This window comes from Ylistrum balloti, unplaced genomic scaffold (genome assembly GCF_031769215.1).
Source record: "Ylistrum balloti isolate Yb309-2 unplaced genomic scaffold, AGI_CSIRO_Ybal_v1 Utg369680, whole genome shotgun sequence".
Taxonomy (NCBI): domain Eukaryota; kingdom Metazoa; phylum Mollusca; class Bivalvia; order Pectinida; family Pectinidae; genus Ylistrum; species Ylistrum balloti.
In genome coordinates, this window is record NW_026781921.1 from 1,060,431 (window position 1) to 1,077,327 (window position 16,897).

General features: G+C 37.3%; 1 protein-coding gene across 1 annotated transcript in view; it reads right to left on the reverse strand.

The window, feature by feature from the left end:
• The window catches only part of LOC132564641 (uncharacterized), a 49,428-nt gene that overhangs the window by 18,319 nt on the left and 14,212 nt on the right, over nucleotides 1-16,897 (reverse strand). The window contains exon 2 of the mRNA XM_060229282.1: nucleotides 5,423-5,704. Within this exon, the coding sequence (XP_060085265.1) occupies nucleotides 5,423-5,704 (282 nt within the window). The remainder of the gene's footprint in view (nucleotides 1-5,422; nucleotides 5,705-16,897) is intronic.

Genomic DNA, 16,897 nt, shown 5'->3' on the forward strand with positions numbered 1-16,897 from the left:
TGACATCAGAGTGGTAGCCTGTCTACATCGAATGTTTTTCGTTGACATCAGAGTGGTAGCCTGTCTACATCGAATGTTTTCGTTGACATCAGAGTGGTAGCCTGTCTACATCGAATGTTTTCGTTGACATCAGAGTGGTAGCCTGTCTACATCGAATGTTTTCGTTGACATCAGAGTGGTAGCCTGTCTACATCGAATGTTTTCGTTGACATCAGAGTGGTAGCCTGTCTACATCGAATGTTTTTGGTGACATCAGAGTGGTAGCCTGTCTACATCGAATGTTTTTGGTGACATCAGAGTGGTAGCCTGTCTACATCGAATGTTTTCGTTGACATCAGAGTGGTAGCCTGTCTACATCGAATGTTTTTGGTGACATCAGAGTGGTAGCCTGTCTACATCGAATGTTTTTGGTGACATCAGAGTGGTAGCCTGTCTACATCGAATGTTTTTGGTGGCATCAGAGATGTTGCTTAATCATATGTACATTTCAGGTAGCATAAGAATCAGACACATTTCCTGTCTACATTGGCATGTCAGGAGGCATCAGACACATTTCCTGTCTACATTGGCATTGCAGGAGTAATCAGACACATTTCCTGTCTATATTGACATTTCCGGAGGCATCAGAAATATTTTCTGTCTACATTGACATGTCAGGAGGAATCAGACACATTTCCTGTCTACATTGACATGTCAGGAGGAATCAGACACATTTCCAGTCTATATTGACATTTCCGGAGGAATCAGACACATTTCCTGTCTACATTGGCATTGCAGGAGTAATCAGACACATTTCCTGTCTATATTGACATTTCCGGAGGCATCAGAAATATTTTCTGTCTACATTGACATGTCAGGAGGAATCAGACACATTTCCTGTCTACATTGACATGTCAGGAGGAATCAGACACATTTCCTGTCTACATTGGCATTGCAGGAGTAATCAGACACATTTCCTGTCTATATTGACATTTCCGGGACATCAGACACATTTTCTGTCTACATTGACATGTCAGGAGGAATCAGACACATTTCCTGTCTATATTGACATTTCCGGAGGAATCAGACACATTTCCTGTCTACATTGACATGTCAGGAGACTCAGACACATTTCCTGTCTACATTGGCATTGCAGGAGTAATCAGACACATTTCCTGTCTACATTGACATGTCAGGAGGAATCAGACACATTTCCTGTCTACATTGACATGTCAGGAGGAATCAGACACATTTCCTGTCTATATTGACATTTCAGGAGGAATCAGACACATTTCCTGTCTACATTGACATTTCAGGAGGCATCAGACACATTTCCTGTCTACATTGACATTTCAGGAGGCATCAGACACATTTCCTGTCTACATTGACATGTCAGGAGACTCAGACACATTTCCTGTCTATATTGACATGCCAGGAGGAATCAGACACATTTCCTGTCTATATTGACATTTCAGGAGGCATCAGACACATTTCCTGTCTATATTGGCATTGCAGGAGTAATCAGACACATTTCCTGTCTCTATTGACATGCCAGGAGGCATCAGACACATTTCCTGTCTATATTGACATTTCAGGAGGCATCAGAAACATTTTCTGTCTCTATTGACATGTCAGGAGACTCAGACACATTTCCTGTGTATATTGACATGTCAGGAGACTCAGACACATTTCCTGCCTATATTGACATTTCAGGAGGCATCAGAAACATTTTCTGTCTACATTGACATGTCAGGAGGCATCAGACACATTTCCTGTCTACATTGGCATTGCAGGAGGCATCAGACACATTTCCTGTCTACATTGGCATTGCAGGAGGAATCAGAAACATTTTCTGTCTACATTGACATGTCAGGAGGAATCAGACACATTTCCTGTCTATATTGACATGCCAGGAGGCATCAGACAAATTTCCTGTCTATATTGACATGCCAGGAGGAATCAGACACATTTCCTGTCTATATTGACATTTCAGGAGGCATCAGACACATTTCCTGTCTATATTGGCATTGCAGGAGTAATCAGACACATTTCCTGTCTCTATTGACATGCCAGGAGGCATCAGACACATTTCCTGTCTATATTGACATTTCAGGAGGCATCAGACACATTTCCTGTGTATATTGACATGTCAGGAGACTCAGACACATTTCCTGTCTACATTGACATTTCAGGAGGCATCAGAAACATTTTCTGTCTACATTGACATGTCAGGAGGCATCAGACACATTTCCTGTCTACATTGGCATTGCAGGAGGCATCAGACACATTTCCTGTCTACATTGGCATTGCAGGAGGAATCAGAAACATTTTCTGTCTACATTGACATTGCAGGAGGCATCAGACACATTTCCTGTCTACATTGACATTTCAGGAGGCATCAGAAACATTTTCTGTCTACATTGACATTTCAGGAGGCATCAGACACATTTTCTGTCTACATTGACATTTCAGGAGGCATCAGACACATTTCCTATCTACATTGACATGTCAGGAGGAATCAGACACATTTCCTGTGTATATTGACATGCCAGGAGGCATCAGACACATTTCCTGTCTATATTGACATGCCAGGAGGAATCAGACACATTTTCTGTCTATATTGACATGTCATGAGGCATCAGACACATTTTCTGTCTACATTGACATGTCAGGAGGAATCAGAAACATTTTCTGTCTACATTGACATTGCAGGAGGCATCAGACACATTTTCTGTCTACATTGACATGTCAGGAGGAATCAGACACATTTCCTGTCTATATTGACATGCCAGGAGGCATCAGACACATTTCCTGTCTATATTGACATGCCAGGAGGAATCAGACACATTTCCTGTCTATATTGACATGTCAGGAGGAATCAGACACATTTCCTGTCTACATTGGCATGTCAGGAGGCATCAGACACATTTCCTGTCTACATTGGCATTGCAGGAGTAATCAGACACATTTCCTGTCTATATTGACATTTCCGGAGGCATCAGAAATATTTTCTGTCTACATTGACATGTCAGGAGGAATCAGACACATTTCCTGTCTATATTGACATGTCAGGAGGAATCAGACACATTTCCTGTCTAAATTGACATGTCAGGAGGAATCAGAGTCATTTCCTGTCTATATTGGCATTTCGGAGTTATCTGAGAATTTTCCGGAAGTACATAAATCATCCTTCGTTTAGACTGACAGTCATGAATTTATCCGAACCATTGATTTCTGGTGTATATTGACATTTGTCAAAGTTTCCAAGAAGTTACTGATTGTCCGTATTGACCTTTCCTAAATGTTTTGTCGAAATATTAAATACTAGCTTTCCCCCAAAAAAGAGGTAATTCAATTGTTTTTACCAGGGTACCAAACTCGTCAGTTCTTACTAGTTGTTTTTATTCTGTTTTATCAATTGTTCGCTTTTGTTCTTTAACATTGATATTTCCTGGAAGTACCAGACTCTAAATTCTCTCTTTACACTAATAATTGTTTTACAGTAACAGACCTTGCCTTGACTTACAATGATTTTTACCATTGATTGCCCACCTGTTTAGATATTTGGTGTCCATCTATTAGATAATTGGAGAGTTTTTCTATATCCTTATCATCTAGTGTATTGAACCATGTTGCGATTGGAATCACAATCACGTGACCAATTGTCTAGAATAATGTCCATTCCTGATTATTCCAAATCTAGCCTATACCTCAGTCGGGAAATTAACAGAGCCAATCGTTACAAACATTTCCGTGACCATTAAATCTGTTTCATCATTACGCTCCTCTTCCGGTTGAATGGAGGAAATTAATTCTGGGCATGTCTGCTTGTTGTCCGAGATTCATTTCTTTATTTGGATACACAATAATTATCTTGCATGCCTAGTACAAGATGATGTACGATACCTAAATATATAAGGAATGCAGTGAACGACCGCATGTCTTTGTGTCTAAAAGATTGATTGTAATGTGAGAACATTTGTCGCGAACGTTTGGCGATATTGATTGTTTTGTAGTGTGTTGGTTGGATACAGAAACGAAGGTCATGATTTTAGAACTTAACATCCCAAATAGATTCAAGTATAGAATGAGCTGCCAGGATATCAGGGGGCTGAGGAACGTTCTTATTGTAGGCGAACAAAAGGATTTTCGGGATTTAGGGATTTTCAGGTCCCTACAGGTCGAAAGTTATCAAAGCTTTGGGACTTAACTTTCCTGTAGTGGTAGGATAAAGAAATTCTCTCATGATGTCTAGCATTCATGTCCCTATAGTGGTTTGGTTGAATACGTGTTATCAAGGTTGCAGGACTTCCTACAGTGGTTGGATATTCAAAGGGTTATTAAACGTGAAATAATCGGAACGTCTCTGCAATGGTTGAATAAAAAGAATGTTAATGTGTATTCATTCCTAGGTGACGATCTATAAACACTGGCGTCCTGTTCGATTCCTGTGCTTCCAGATTCTACGTCTAAGTTGCCCTGATACTCCACTGCATTGTGTGTCCTGGAGGAATTTGGTTTTTGTCTACAGTGCTGTCCCAGAAATCTATCACATGCCTCCTTAACTCAATTTTTTGGGTTTTTTTTTTTTTTTGTTTTTTGGTTTTTTTTTGTCTATTCATGATTATCAATTATCATTCAGACCTAATATATGTATGTGTTCTATAACATTAAAGCAATTCACATAGTATTTTAGATATTGTTGAGATACCTCTTTCCGAAAACTAAAATCACACTGAGTGCTTAAAAAGTGTTTCGGGATTCAACATACATAAAGTGTGCTTGATAAAGAAACGTTTATCAGGGATTCGGTACGTTACGATAATATAGAGAAAAGAGAATAGAATTATGCAGGGTTTCGAAATTTCATGCTCCCACGCTGGTCGGATAAAACAAGCTCCTCTACTGGTCATATAAAAAGCCGTTACGGGTACAGAAAGGACTATAAAAGACTTGAGGAAAACTTCGCTCATGTATAAAATTCACTATGTGATCTCTTGGATTTTTGCAATGGATTGGATTCTAAACTTAACCAAATTGCGCAATAAGGAATTCATAGTGGTATTAATTGTGAACCGCACAGCAATAATGCGTGGAATGACCCCAGGAAATTTACAGTTAAATGTATATGTTATAAGGCAAATGTATATGTTTTCATATATTTCATAGAATATTGTTAAAACCAAATGATATTTATTAAAGCAAATCTTTTTTTAAAGGCAGATGATTCACTTAAAAAGGCAAACGATCCACATAAAATGGTAGATGATCCACAGAAAAAGGCAGATAACCGAAAAATAAACTTCATGCAAACACTACGAAGCAAAATCAAAGCATACCTGAGACGATGATCATATAACGCTGCCATCAAGCTTGTGATTAGAAAAAAAAGATGGCTGACTGAAGCACCACACGAAGTATCTAAACTAAATAAATATGATACCTTTGACCGCTATATATATTGTACTCGAGGACGAACCTTCGTCGTTTTCCGCCCTACACCGGTATGAAGCTTCGTCTTTTTTCGTGACTTTCCGGATAACGAGTGAATACTCTCCGGCCTCGCCCGGCTCTATATTTATACGAGAATTGTCGATGATCTGTTCACCGTCCTTGTACAGGGTGAGGGAGGGTTTGGGAAAGGCAACCACTTTGCAGGTGAAACTTACGGTGGACCCTTCATCCACTGTCTCCTCACCACACAACCGTTTTACAAATTCTGGTGCTGAAACAGGGAAAACAGGAAGTCAGGCAAAGGTAACACAAGGGTAAAAGAGCAGGGCAAGGTCATTTAAAGCATGCAATTTACTAAAATAAAAATCTTTAAGTCACCGAGAAAACTGCATATATCATCAAGGAAGCAGCAGACTGTAAAAAGGTTACTGAAGTCGACCGTTTTTCGCTTGTATGAACAATCGCTTCACAGTAGCTACAGAAAACACAACGTATCAACTACTAGACAAATACGTGGACATACTAGAGCGTAGGTCAGTCAACACAGAAATATTCACGCACATGTTGTGTTGTGTTCACACAGGGATACAATGCAATTTTTTTAATCTTTTGCGTCTGAGCTGAAATTGATAAGCAGATCCCGGATATTCCAAGGGAGATAAGAACGTAAAATCTCACGTGACATGTGGACTTTGAATGTTTTTGTTTTATTGACAAGTATTGATATGTAAATGATATACAATGTTATGTGTTGTATGGAGATCGACGTTTTTCATCACTTTGACTGATATTAGCCTTCAATTTGATGTTAAAACGCTGCTCAGATCCTAAGATATGGCAAAACTGTAAACACGTGCTTTCTAAAAACATGTTAATACCCAGGCAACATGCTTTATTCTATAGTTAACGTATTACAAAATACTCCGCGCGTGTTTACGTCTGACACCATACCTATAAACATCCTGTGCGCTGTTTGTAAAATATAACGGTTTCCATGGCAACGTTGCGCGATAGAAGATATACAGTTGAATGCAGACGGAGACTTAGCTAACCTGCCTGGTACATACAGCAACACGTGGGAGATTTTTCCCTTTGTTCTCGTCCACGACATGGATGACTGATCTATTGTACAACGTTTAATGCAATTGCCGTACATTTTGTGTATTATCAGAATATAATTGAATATATATTTATCAAGAAGGGCTCTAAAATCGAAAAGGGTAGTTTGGAAATATTAAGACATTTACGTTGTTGTCTATTAAACTTAGTCATTAATGTAAAGGGGTTGTCATGGGAACCGATGCTAAAAGTTTTCGATTTGTAAGAACATACGTTTAAGATTGAATATATATGTAATCAGGAGTATATAATAAACCGTTTATATATATATAGATAACTTTTACTTATATCAATAGCTTTTTACTCAGAGAGAGTTTCCAGATGAAATTATCACGGTATAAACAGGGAGGGGAACACCATCATATGTGTGATATGGACACACAGTGGGGAACCCTTTAGGGTATACATAAATACAAGTATTATTCGTTATCATAGCAGATATATTGCTTTTCTTGGGATTTCTACTGAGGTATCTTAATAATTCTTCTATCTGTACTGGTCACCACAAGAACCGTTAGAACTACAATGTTTGTGTGTGAAAGTAAGCATGATTTTACACCAGATCACGATGTGGAGGTCTATATATATATCTACCAGTTAGGACCGGAAATATAGACAAAAGGAACTCTTTTATAGTTTGTTCTCCAAGGGACATAACTTATCAAGGAAGTTCGCCATTACTGTTGTACAGTACGATCTAAACTTCAATAATATACATTGTTATCATAATCCACGTTATTTGATATAAAACGTATATTGGCAAACAAACAAAACTACAGCGTCCTTTATACGAGGGAAACAGGAGAACTTTAGGGTAATGTTGTGTGTGTTCCTTAAGGGAGATGATGATAATCCTTGAGAGCAATTAATGCACCTCAAAAAAGAGTCCAGTAAGTGGACGTAGTGTTAAGTAAGGTGTAACAAAATGACTGACGTTTAAGTGTGTGTATGACATGTCCGCACGCTCAGTTGTTTTATATATATATACCTTCGTATTGTAGTATACATTTTTAGGAAACCGAAATGAACAAAATATTGCTATATTAGTAGGCGTGTAATCGAAATAGGGTATTTGTTACCATACGTAACATATAGGTACACAAACGAGACGGTAACATGACGTAACATATAGGTACACTACTAACGAGATGTTACCATACGTAACATATAGGTACACTAACGAGATGTTAACATGACGTAACATATAGGTACACTAACGAGACGGTAACATGATGTAACATATAGGTGCACTAACGAGATGTTAACATGATGTAACATATAGGTACACTAACGAGATGTTAACATGACGTAACATATAGGTACACTAACGAGATGGTAACATGACATAACATATAGGTGCACTAACGAGATGTTAACATGACGTAACATATAGGTACACTAACGAGATGTTAACATGACGTAACATATAGGTGCACTAACGAGATGTTAACATGACGTAACATATAGGTGCACTAACGAGATGTTAACATGACGTAACATATAGGTGCACTAACGAGATGTTAACATGACGTAACATATAGGTACACTAACGAGATGTTAACATGACGTAACATATGGGTACACTAACGAGATGTTAACATGACGTAACATATAGGTGCACTAACGAGATGTTACCATGACGTAACATATGGGTACACTAACGAGATGTTAACATGACGTAACATATAGGTGCACTAACGAGATGTTAACATGACGTAACATATAGGTGCACTAACGAGATGTTAACATGACGTAACATATAGGTACACTAACGAGACGGTAACATGATGTAACATACGGGTTCACTAACGAGATAGTAACATGTTTTAACATACGGGTACACTAACGAGATGGTAACATGATGTAACATATAGGTGCACTAACGAGATGTTAACATGACGTAACATATAGGTGCACTAACGAGATGTTAACATGACGTAACATATAGGTGCACTAACGAGATGTTAACATGACGTAACATATAGGTGCACTAACGAGATGTTAACATGACGTAACATATAGGTGCACTAACGAGATGTTAACATGACGTAACATATGGGTACACTAACGAGACGGTAACATGACGTAACATATGGGTACACTAACGAGACGGTAACATGATGTAACATACGGGTTCACTAACGAGATAGTAACATGTTTTAACATACGGGTACACTAACAAGATGGTAACATGATGTAACGTATGGGTTCACTAACGAGATAGTAACATGTTTTAACATACGGGTACACTGACGAGATGTTAACATGACATAACATATAGGTACACTATCGAGATGTTAACATGACGTAACATATAGGTGCACTAACGAGATGTTAACATGACGTAACATATAGGTGCACTAACGAGATGTTAACATGACGTAACATATAGGTGCACTAACGAGATGTTAACATGACGTAACATATGGGTACACTAACGAGACGGTAACATGATGTAACATACGGGTTCACTAACGAGATAGTAACATGTTTTATCATACGGGTACACTAACGAGATGGTAACATGATGTAACATATGGGTACACTAACGAGATGGTAACATAATGTAACATATAGGTCCACTAACGAGTTAGTAACATGTTGTAACATACTGGTAAACTAACGAGACGGTAACATGACGTAACATACTGGTACACTAACAAGACGGTAACATGACATAACATATAGGTACACTAACAAGATGGTAAAATGATGTAACATATAGGTACACTAACGAGACGGTAACATGACGTAACATATAGGTACACTAACGAGATGGTAACATGATGTAACATATAGGTACACTCACGAGATAGTAACATGATCTAACATATGTGTACACTAACGAGATGGTAACATGACGTAACATATAGGTACACTAACGAGACGGTAACATGATGTAACATACGGGTACACTAACGAGATAGTAACATGATGTAACATATAGATACACTAACGATATGGTAACATGATGTAACATATAGGTACACTAACGAGACGGTAACATGATGTAACATACTGGTAAACTAACGAGATGGTAACATGATGTAACATACGGGTACACTAACGAGATGGTAACATGATGTAACATACGGGTACACTAACAAGACGGTAACATGATGTAACATACGGATACACTAACGATATGGTAACATGATGTAACATATGGGTACACTAACGAGTTGGTAACATGATGTAACATACGGGTACACTAACGAGATGGTAACATGATGTAACATACGGGTACACTAACGAGATGGTAACATGATGTAACATATGGGTACACTAACAAGACGGTAACATGATGTAACATATGGGTACACTAACGAGACGGTAACATGATGTAACATACGAGTAAACTAACGAGACGGTAACAGGATGTAACATACGGGTACACTAACGAGACGGTATAATGATGTAACACACGGGTACACTAACGAGACGGTAACATGATGTAAAATATGGGTTCACTAACGAGATGTTAACATAATGTAACTTGTAGGCATACTAATGAGATGGTAACATGATGTAACATATAGGTACACTAACGAGACGGAAACATGATGTAACATATGGGTTCACTAAAGAGATGTTAACATAATGTAACTTATAAGCACACTAATGAGATAGTAACATAATGTAACTTATAGGCACACTAATGAGATGGTAACATGATGTAACATATAGGCACACTAATGAGTTGGTAACATAATGTAACATACAGGCACACTAACGAGATAGTAACATAATGTAACTTATAGGCACACTAATGAGATGGTAACATGATGTAACATATAGGTACATTAACGAGATAGTAACATGATGTAACATACGGGTACACTAACGAGATAGTAACATGATGTAACATATAGGCACACTAATGAGATGGTAACATGTTGTAACATATGGGTTCACTAACGAGATGGTAACATGATGTAACATATAGGCACACTAATGAGTTGGTAACATAATGTAACATACAGGCACACTAACGAGATGGTAACATGATGTAACATATAGGCACACTAATGAGATGGTAACATGTTGTAACATACGGGTACACTAACGAGATAGTAACATGATATAACATATAAGTACACTAACGAGATGGTAACATAATGTAACATACAGGTACACTAACGAGACGGTAACATGATGTAACATACGGGTACACTAACGAGATGGTAACATGATGTAACATACGGGTACACTAACGAGATGGTAACATGATGTAACATAGAGGTACTCTCACAAGATGGTAACATTATGTAACGTATAGTTAAGTTAATGAGATGGTAACAGATATAAAACACGTTTGTTACTTAACTAAACCATATCATTATGACATGTATGAAGTTACAATATGTGTATTTTTGTTTTTGATTTTGTTTTTTTGTTTGTTTTTTTTTTTTTTTTACCGTTGTGCTTTTTTTCAATAAATCAGCAGTTTCTGAACATGCCAAACATTTTCGGTTTTGAACACTGAAATTTAAAGAAAAAAGAAAGAAAGAAAGGATGGTACCAAAGGATAATGCTGACACAGCAGATCAACATAAGAAAGATTTGTGTTTTGATGAAATTGTCAGGAGCAATGAGTGTGATACAAAAACAGAGTTTCCTCCAGCACTAGACGTTAGAAAGTTTGACGAATAGATGTGTTCTGTGGTACAAGAATGCTGTACACTATAATTTGGTTTCTAGGAAAACACTATCAGCTATAAAACCTTTATAGCCGTGATTTAAAATTGTTCAAAGCACCATTTCACGAACAACCTTCTTCTCTTACACAAATTCTATTAGATTAGCACGAACCCGAATGAAATACAAATATAAACGGGAGACTTTGAATGTATTTCTATGGTCCACTATAAATCAGGTACAGATGATAGCAATCTGGTTTTGAATATCCCGTTCTGGTCGCAAGCTATTATGTAAGTCGTCGTGTAAAAATATAAATCAAAGTCTACACAGAACATAACAGAATCGGATAGAAGTAAACCAGCAACGTATTGTAATAGAACCAAAGAAACAAACTATGTCCTTCTAACTGTAGTAGACACAAAAATAACGCCATTCCTTTCTACACAGATCCACATTTAGTCGCCATTCATCAGCACATCTATGGGATTCAGTGTGACCTTGTTTTGTTTAATGCTCTAACGTACCCTAAGCCGGCGTCACGAGAAAAGCTATTTCAGTTACAGAAAGGGCGAGGGAAGGGTCAATCACCCTTTAGGCATCTTTGATACAACAGGCTGGTTCGTTCCCTGTCTCTTGGTGAGGTTAACATGATCATCTCTTTAATGAGATACCAAAGTAAGGTGATAGACGTCTTTTCAGAAATCACATCAACACGATGAATGACGCGAGAGTTAATAATTTGACATAAACTACAAACGTACAGAACATCAAGCACGTTCTTGGAGAAAAAAAATCAGAAAATAATTTATATTTCGAAAACAATGTTTTTTTGTTTTTTTTTTTTTTTTTTACATAATTGAACAAATAAGATCTCCGAAGACATGGCCTTGTAGTATACAGAATTGAACGTAATTCAATTAAATAGTTTAGCTTTTGAAGATAATAACGTTGAATAACAAAAAGAAAAGAATGTTAGAGTTTTAATTCAATCGATACCAAGGCTTAAAAATAGAGCGAAAAATTCATTCTGACTTCCACTGTTCTGAAAGAAAAACTTTTCAACTGCCTGGTGAAGGTTGTTATAGAGATGGTGTAAAAACATTTAAAAGAAGTACACTTGTGAAGTACATTATTGGTATCAATTTTGGGATCTGAAAGTACATTGCATATCATTTCATCAGTCTTTGAACGACATGACAAAATTGATTGATGATTGGTAAAAAAATGTCGTTGTTTGATGAATTCAAAAATAGTCATCGTCATAATGATAAATAGCGCTTTGAATAGCATCAAACAGAAGATCAAACGAGGATCAAAGTCCATAATTCACAATTAGGGTATCGTTGTATGCTGTGAACTAAACCTTCATCTTTATAGAGAATTTTTTTACTGTCACTGTCAGATATATATGACAATGCATCTTATCCGTGAAGCGGCGCTGACAGGAACTTTTGATCAAATGGTATGATGTGGAAATATATAGAAAATATTTCGTAACCAGAATGGTTACATTGTAGTTTGAAGTTGAGCGATTACATAATACAACAATCCTATCATGTACGTCTTGTTGGCTTTTCTCTTTCGTGGTACAACATCACAGAAGAACAAAGGACAGTTTAAACTGGTTTGATACCAATTAAACGACAAACAGGAGACAATCAAAATCAAGTTATGTTCCCTTAAACAGTGAGAGGCAGACATCTCGCAGACGTGTACATAATCGCTTTTTGGATATGCTTGTAGTGGTTATCAGGCCCGAATGACAGGGAAAAGTTTTTTAATAAGATTTATAATGATACTAAAACTAACACTGGTTTGAATCATTGTAACAACAGCTTAGACTATGGCGCGCCTTTGGCATCTAATGAGAGAGAACCATATAACGACAGATTTCTTATACAGGATTTTAAACGAACAGGGTTGCATGTAATATTATGCATTATCCATCTTTGACCACAACGTTACCATGTCTTATTTATTGAATTTTTAAAAAAAAAAAATTATATAAAACCGCCCCCTCGCTTTGTTTTTTTTTAATAGAATGTCAATATCTTGAAATGCACATTCCAATCTATGGAAAACATTTTCACGATACGGTGGACCCTACATGAAATTAGCGATTTGAATGACGTTTGAGCTGCCTCCGCGTCCAGCCGAACAATGTTATGAGGAGATAACACTCTGTTCTTATAGTGATAGATGGGTTCTCCGTGGATTGGTACCCAGTCGTTATATGACCTTTCGTTCAAGTGTCTGGCCTTTTCTGTATCAACGCATTCCAAACGATAATTTCAATTGACTAACTTATGATAAAATGTCGACCACATAACAATATGGGCCATAACACGTTTCAATTCAAACGAACCAAGTTACGGCAAATTTATCAATTTACATAAATCTTTTCTCATCTTGAATGTCTTATAATCGATCGTAGGACAATGAAATTAGCATGCCATGGAACAGAATAAGAGAAAAATGTCAATTTCGTTATCGATTTGAAACGCTCGTGGTAATTAGAACTAGATACAGTAGAACCCAATGATGAATTGATCTGAATCATATGGTTATCCTTCCAGGGCCCTTCATAGATAACATGGACCTAAATTTAATAGGCCCAAAATAACGTTAGAACACAGACAATGAGACGTAGTTACCCTATAATTATATAGAGTACATAAGTCATATTTTCATACTAATATTTTTTTTGTATCATAGTATGTGTACCGGAAAGATGTACTGAGTTTACATATTGGTCCGACAGTACGAACAGACAGAGACTACATTTTGGTAACTGTACGAGCAGATATACCTTACTTCTTGGTGTGATAGTACGAACAGACAGAGTCTACATTTTGGTAACTGTACGAGCAGATACGTTTCTTGTTGATCTGATAGTACGAACAGACAGAGGCTACATTTTGGTGACTGTACGAGCAGATATACCTTACTTGTTGGTGTGATAGTACGAACAGACAGAGGCTACATTTTGGTAACTGTACGAGCAGACATACCCTACTTGTTGGTGTGATAGTACAAACAGACAGAGACTACATTTTGGTAACTGTACGAGCAGATACGTTTCTTGTTGATCTGATAGTACGAACAGACAGAGGCTACATTTTGGTGACTGTTCGAGCAGACATACCCTTCTTGTTGGTCTGAGAGTACGAACAGACAGAGGCTACATGTGGGTCCGACATTACCAACAGATACATTACTTGTTGATCTGGCAGTACGAACAGACAGATGCTACTTGTGGATCTGACATTTCGAATAAACATACTCTACTGGTTAGTCTGACAGTACGAACAGACAGAGGCTACATGTTGGTCTGACAGTACGAACAGACAGAGGCTACATGTGGGTCCGACATTACGAACAGATAGTTTCTTGTTGATCTGATAGTACGAACAGACAGATGCTACTTGTGGATCTGACATTTCGAATAAACATACTCTACTGGTTAGTCTGACAGTACGAACAGACAACCCAAACTTGTTGGTCTGACAGTATGAACAAGCAATTTCCACATGTAGGTCTGACAGTATAAACGGACAGCCATTATATATGTCGGTCTGACATTACGAACAGACAGACTTTACATGTGGTGTGACAGTACGAACGGACAGAATTTCCATGTAGGTCTAACAGTAAGTATACACAGTGTTGACATGTGGTTTGGCAGTGTGAACAGACAGACATATCAATGAAGATACTCCAGAGTTCGGTACATCGTTACATGTATCTCTCATCGGTTGGAGACTAAAACCCAGAACAATCCGGAATTGTTTGCAGAGCAACAGGGAACAAAAGGAATATTACATCGAATACTTTAAAAGAGTGATTCAATCATAGTATAGGGTTTAGATAAATTAAGTAAAGTTGTATTTTGCCTTGATATAATTGTCCTATGGGATTTTTTTTCAAAGTATCAGACCAGCAGCCATGTCTGGACAAATTCCAAACTCCTATCCTTTTTCCAGAAAGCTTCATAACCGGGAACACAATGATGGCTTATTTTGTGGAAGAATCGATATCTGGACGTTTCTCGTGTCAGTTTAATTTCGTATAAACATATATTTCTTGTATCGCGACTCGCAAAAATAAAGCACACAGGTGATCGATATGGTGAAAGCAATCAATGATTCAAATAATAATAAGAATCAACTCAGAATGTTGAAATGTTAATCCAAACACTACTTGATCAGGGTAGGGTGCGTCCGAAAATACACTTAGGGGCGGTATGGTAGGAAGCACTAGAGTCATTCAATTTAAGCGTAAGTGCAATTTGAAACTGGATTCTATAACCGCTAAATTTACTGCAATTTAGGGCACGAACTTAATATATGGTCGATACATAATTGCCCCCCTGCCACCCCCTCCCTTCTTTAACATACAGTAAATTAGGCCTATTTCTTAAGGAATAATTAGTCGGGATCCCTTCTATTGAGTACCTATTTCTTTCTATTTTGATCATATATCGTCCTCATATTTAGCGGAAATGACGTCATAACACGATATTTACAAGTAATGGTTTACTGTTTGAATTATCTATGAGAAATATACACTTCGGTCAGTTCGGATTCGACTTGAAGAAGGCCTCAACATAAATGGTGCCCAATTATTTCTTATATCTTCATTTTATTGCAGGCCTTAGTGAAATAATTGGTTTTCTTCGTGGAAAGTATGTACTGTATTTATACAAACTTAAAATTTAATCAATAGTGGGCTCCGCCGAACGATGTGTTTGTTATGCGGTGTATAAAGGATGGAAAGGCCTAAAGACTAATGTGAAACCTCCAAATTCTATAGCGTTACCGGTATGTATTATTTGCTTAAAGGCTTTGAATAAATGGAAAGCCGCTAAGCATGTATGTCAAAAAAGTTGAAATTTATTAAAAAAAATTCTTCGGTCTATCGGAAAAACGTTGTAACTGAATTTAAAAAAAGTCAGGAATGCTGACTCAGATGACGTCATGGAACAAGGACGAGAAAAAAAATCAATACGTAATAGATTTTCCTACAATAATAAAAATTGTGGTTTGTTTTGAGAATCAGATATTTCTCTATCTCAGAAATTTCCCTTCATTAAATTGCAAATAGGCGTCGAGTCTACATTTATTTTACATTTCTCATCGTTCCATTATCGATTTCCATTAAACACGTTTAGGAACCTGCTTATTACTTTCGAACGTGCAGAACATTGCTGATGTATTTTAACGAAATATATTCTACTATCCGTGGAATGACGACAACATATACAGGATATTTACATGGAATTATTCGCGCAGTTGCAAACCAAACTATGTTATTATAGAGTTCAAGTGTAAACAGCTGTGTGATGCAGTCTATTTCGTTATTTAGCTGTTCTGTGTCTACGTTGCATGCTGCAGTTTAATCCGATATTTGGCTGTACTCTATCGTGTACTTTTATTGAAAGGCACGACTATCACTTTTGTCTTTTGTACATGTCTTTAATATTAATTTTCAGAAGAGCAGTACAAAGTTGCACTAACTAGTCTATAGTCAACTGTATACAAGGTCGTCAGAGAGGACACCCTAAGTCAACTGTGTACAAGGTCATTATAGAGGAAACCATGAGTCAACTGTGTGCAAGGTCGTTATAGAGGACACCATAAGTCAACTGTGTAAAATGTCGTTATAGAGGACACCATAAGTCAACTGTGTAAAAGGTCGTTAGAGA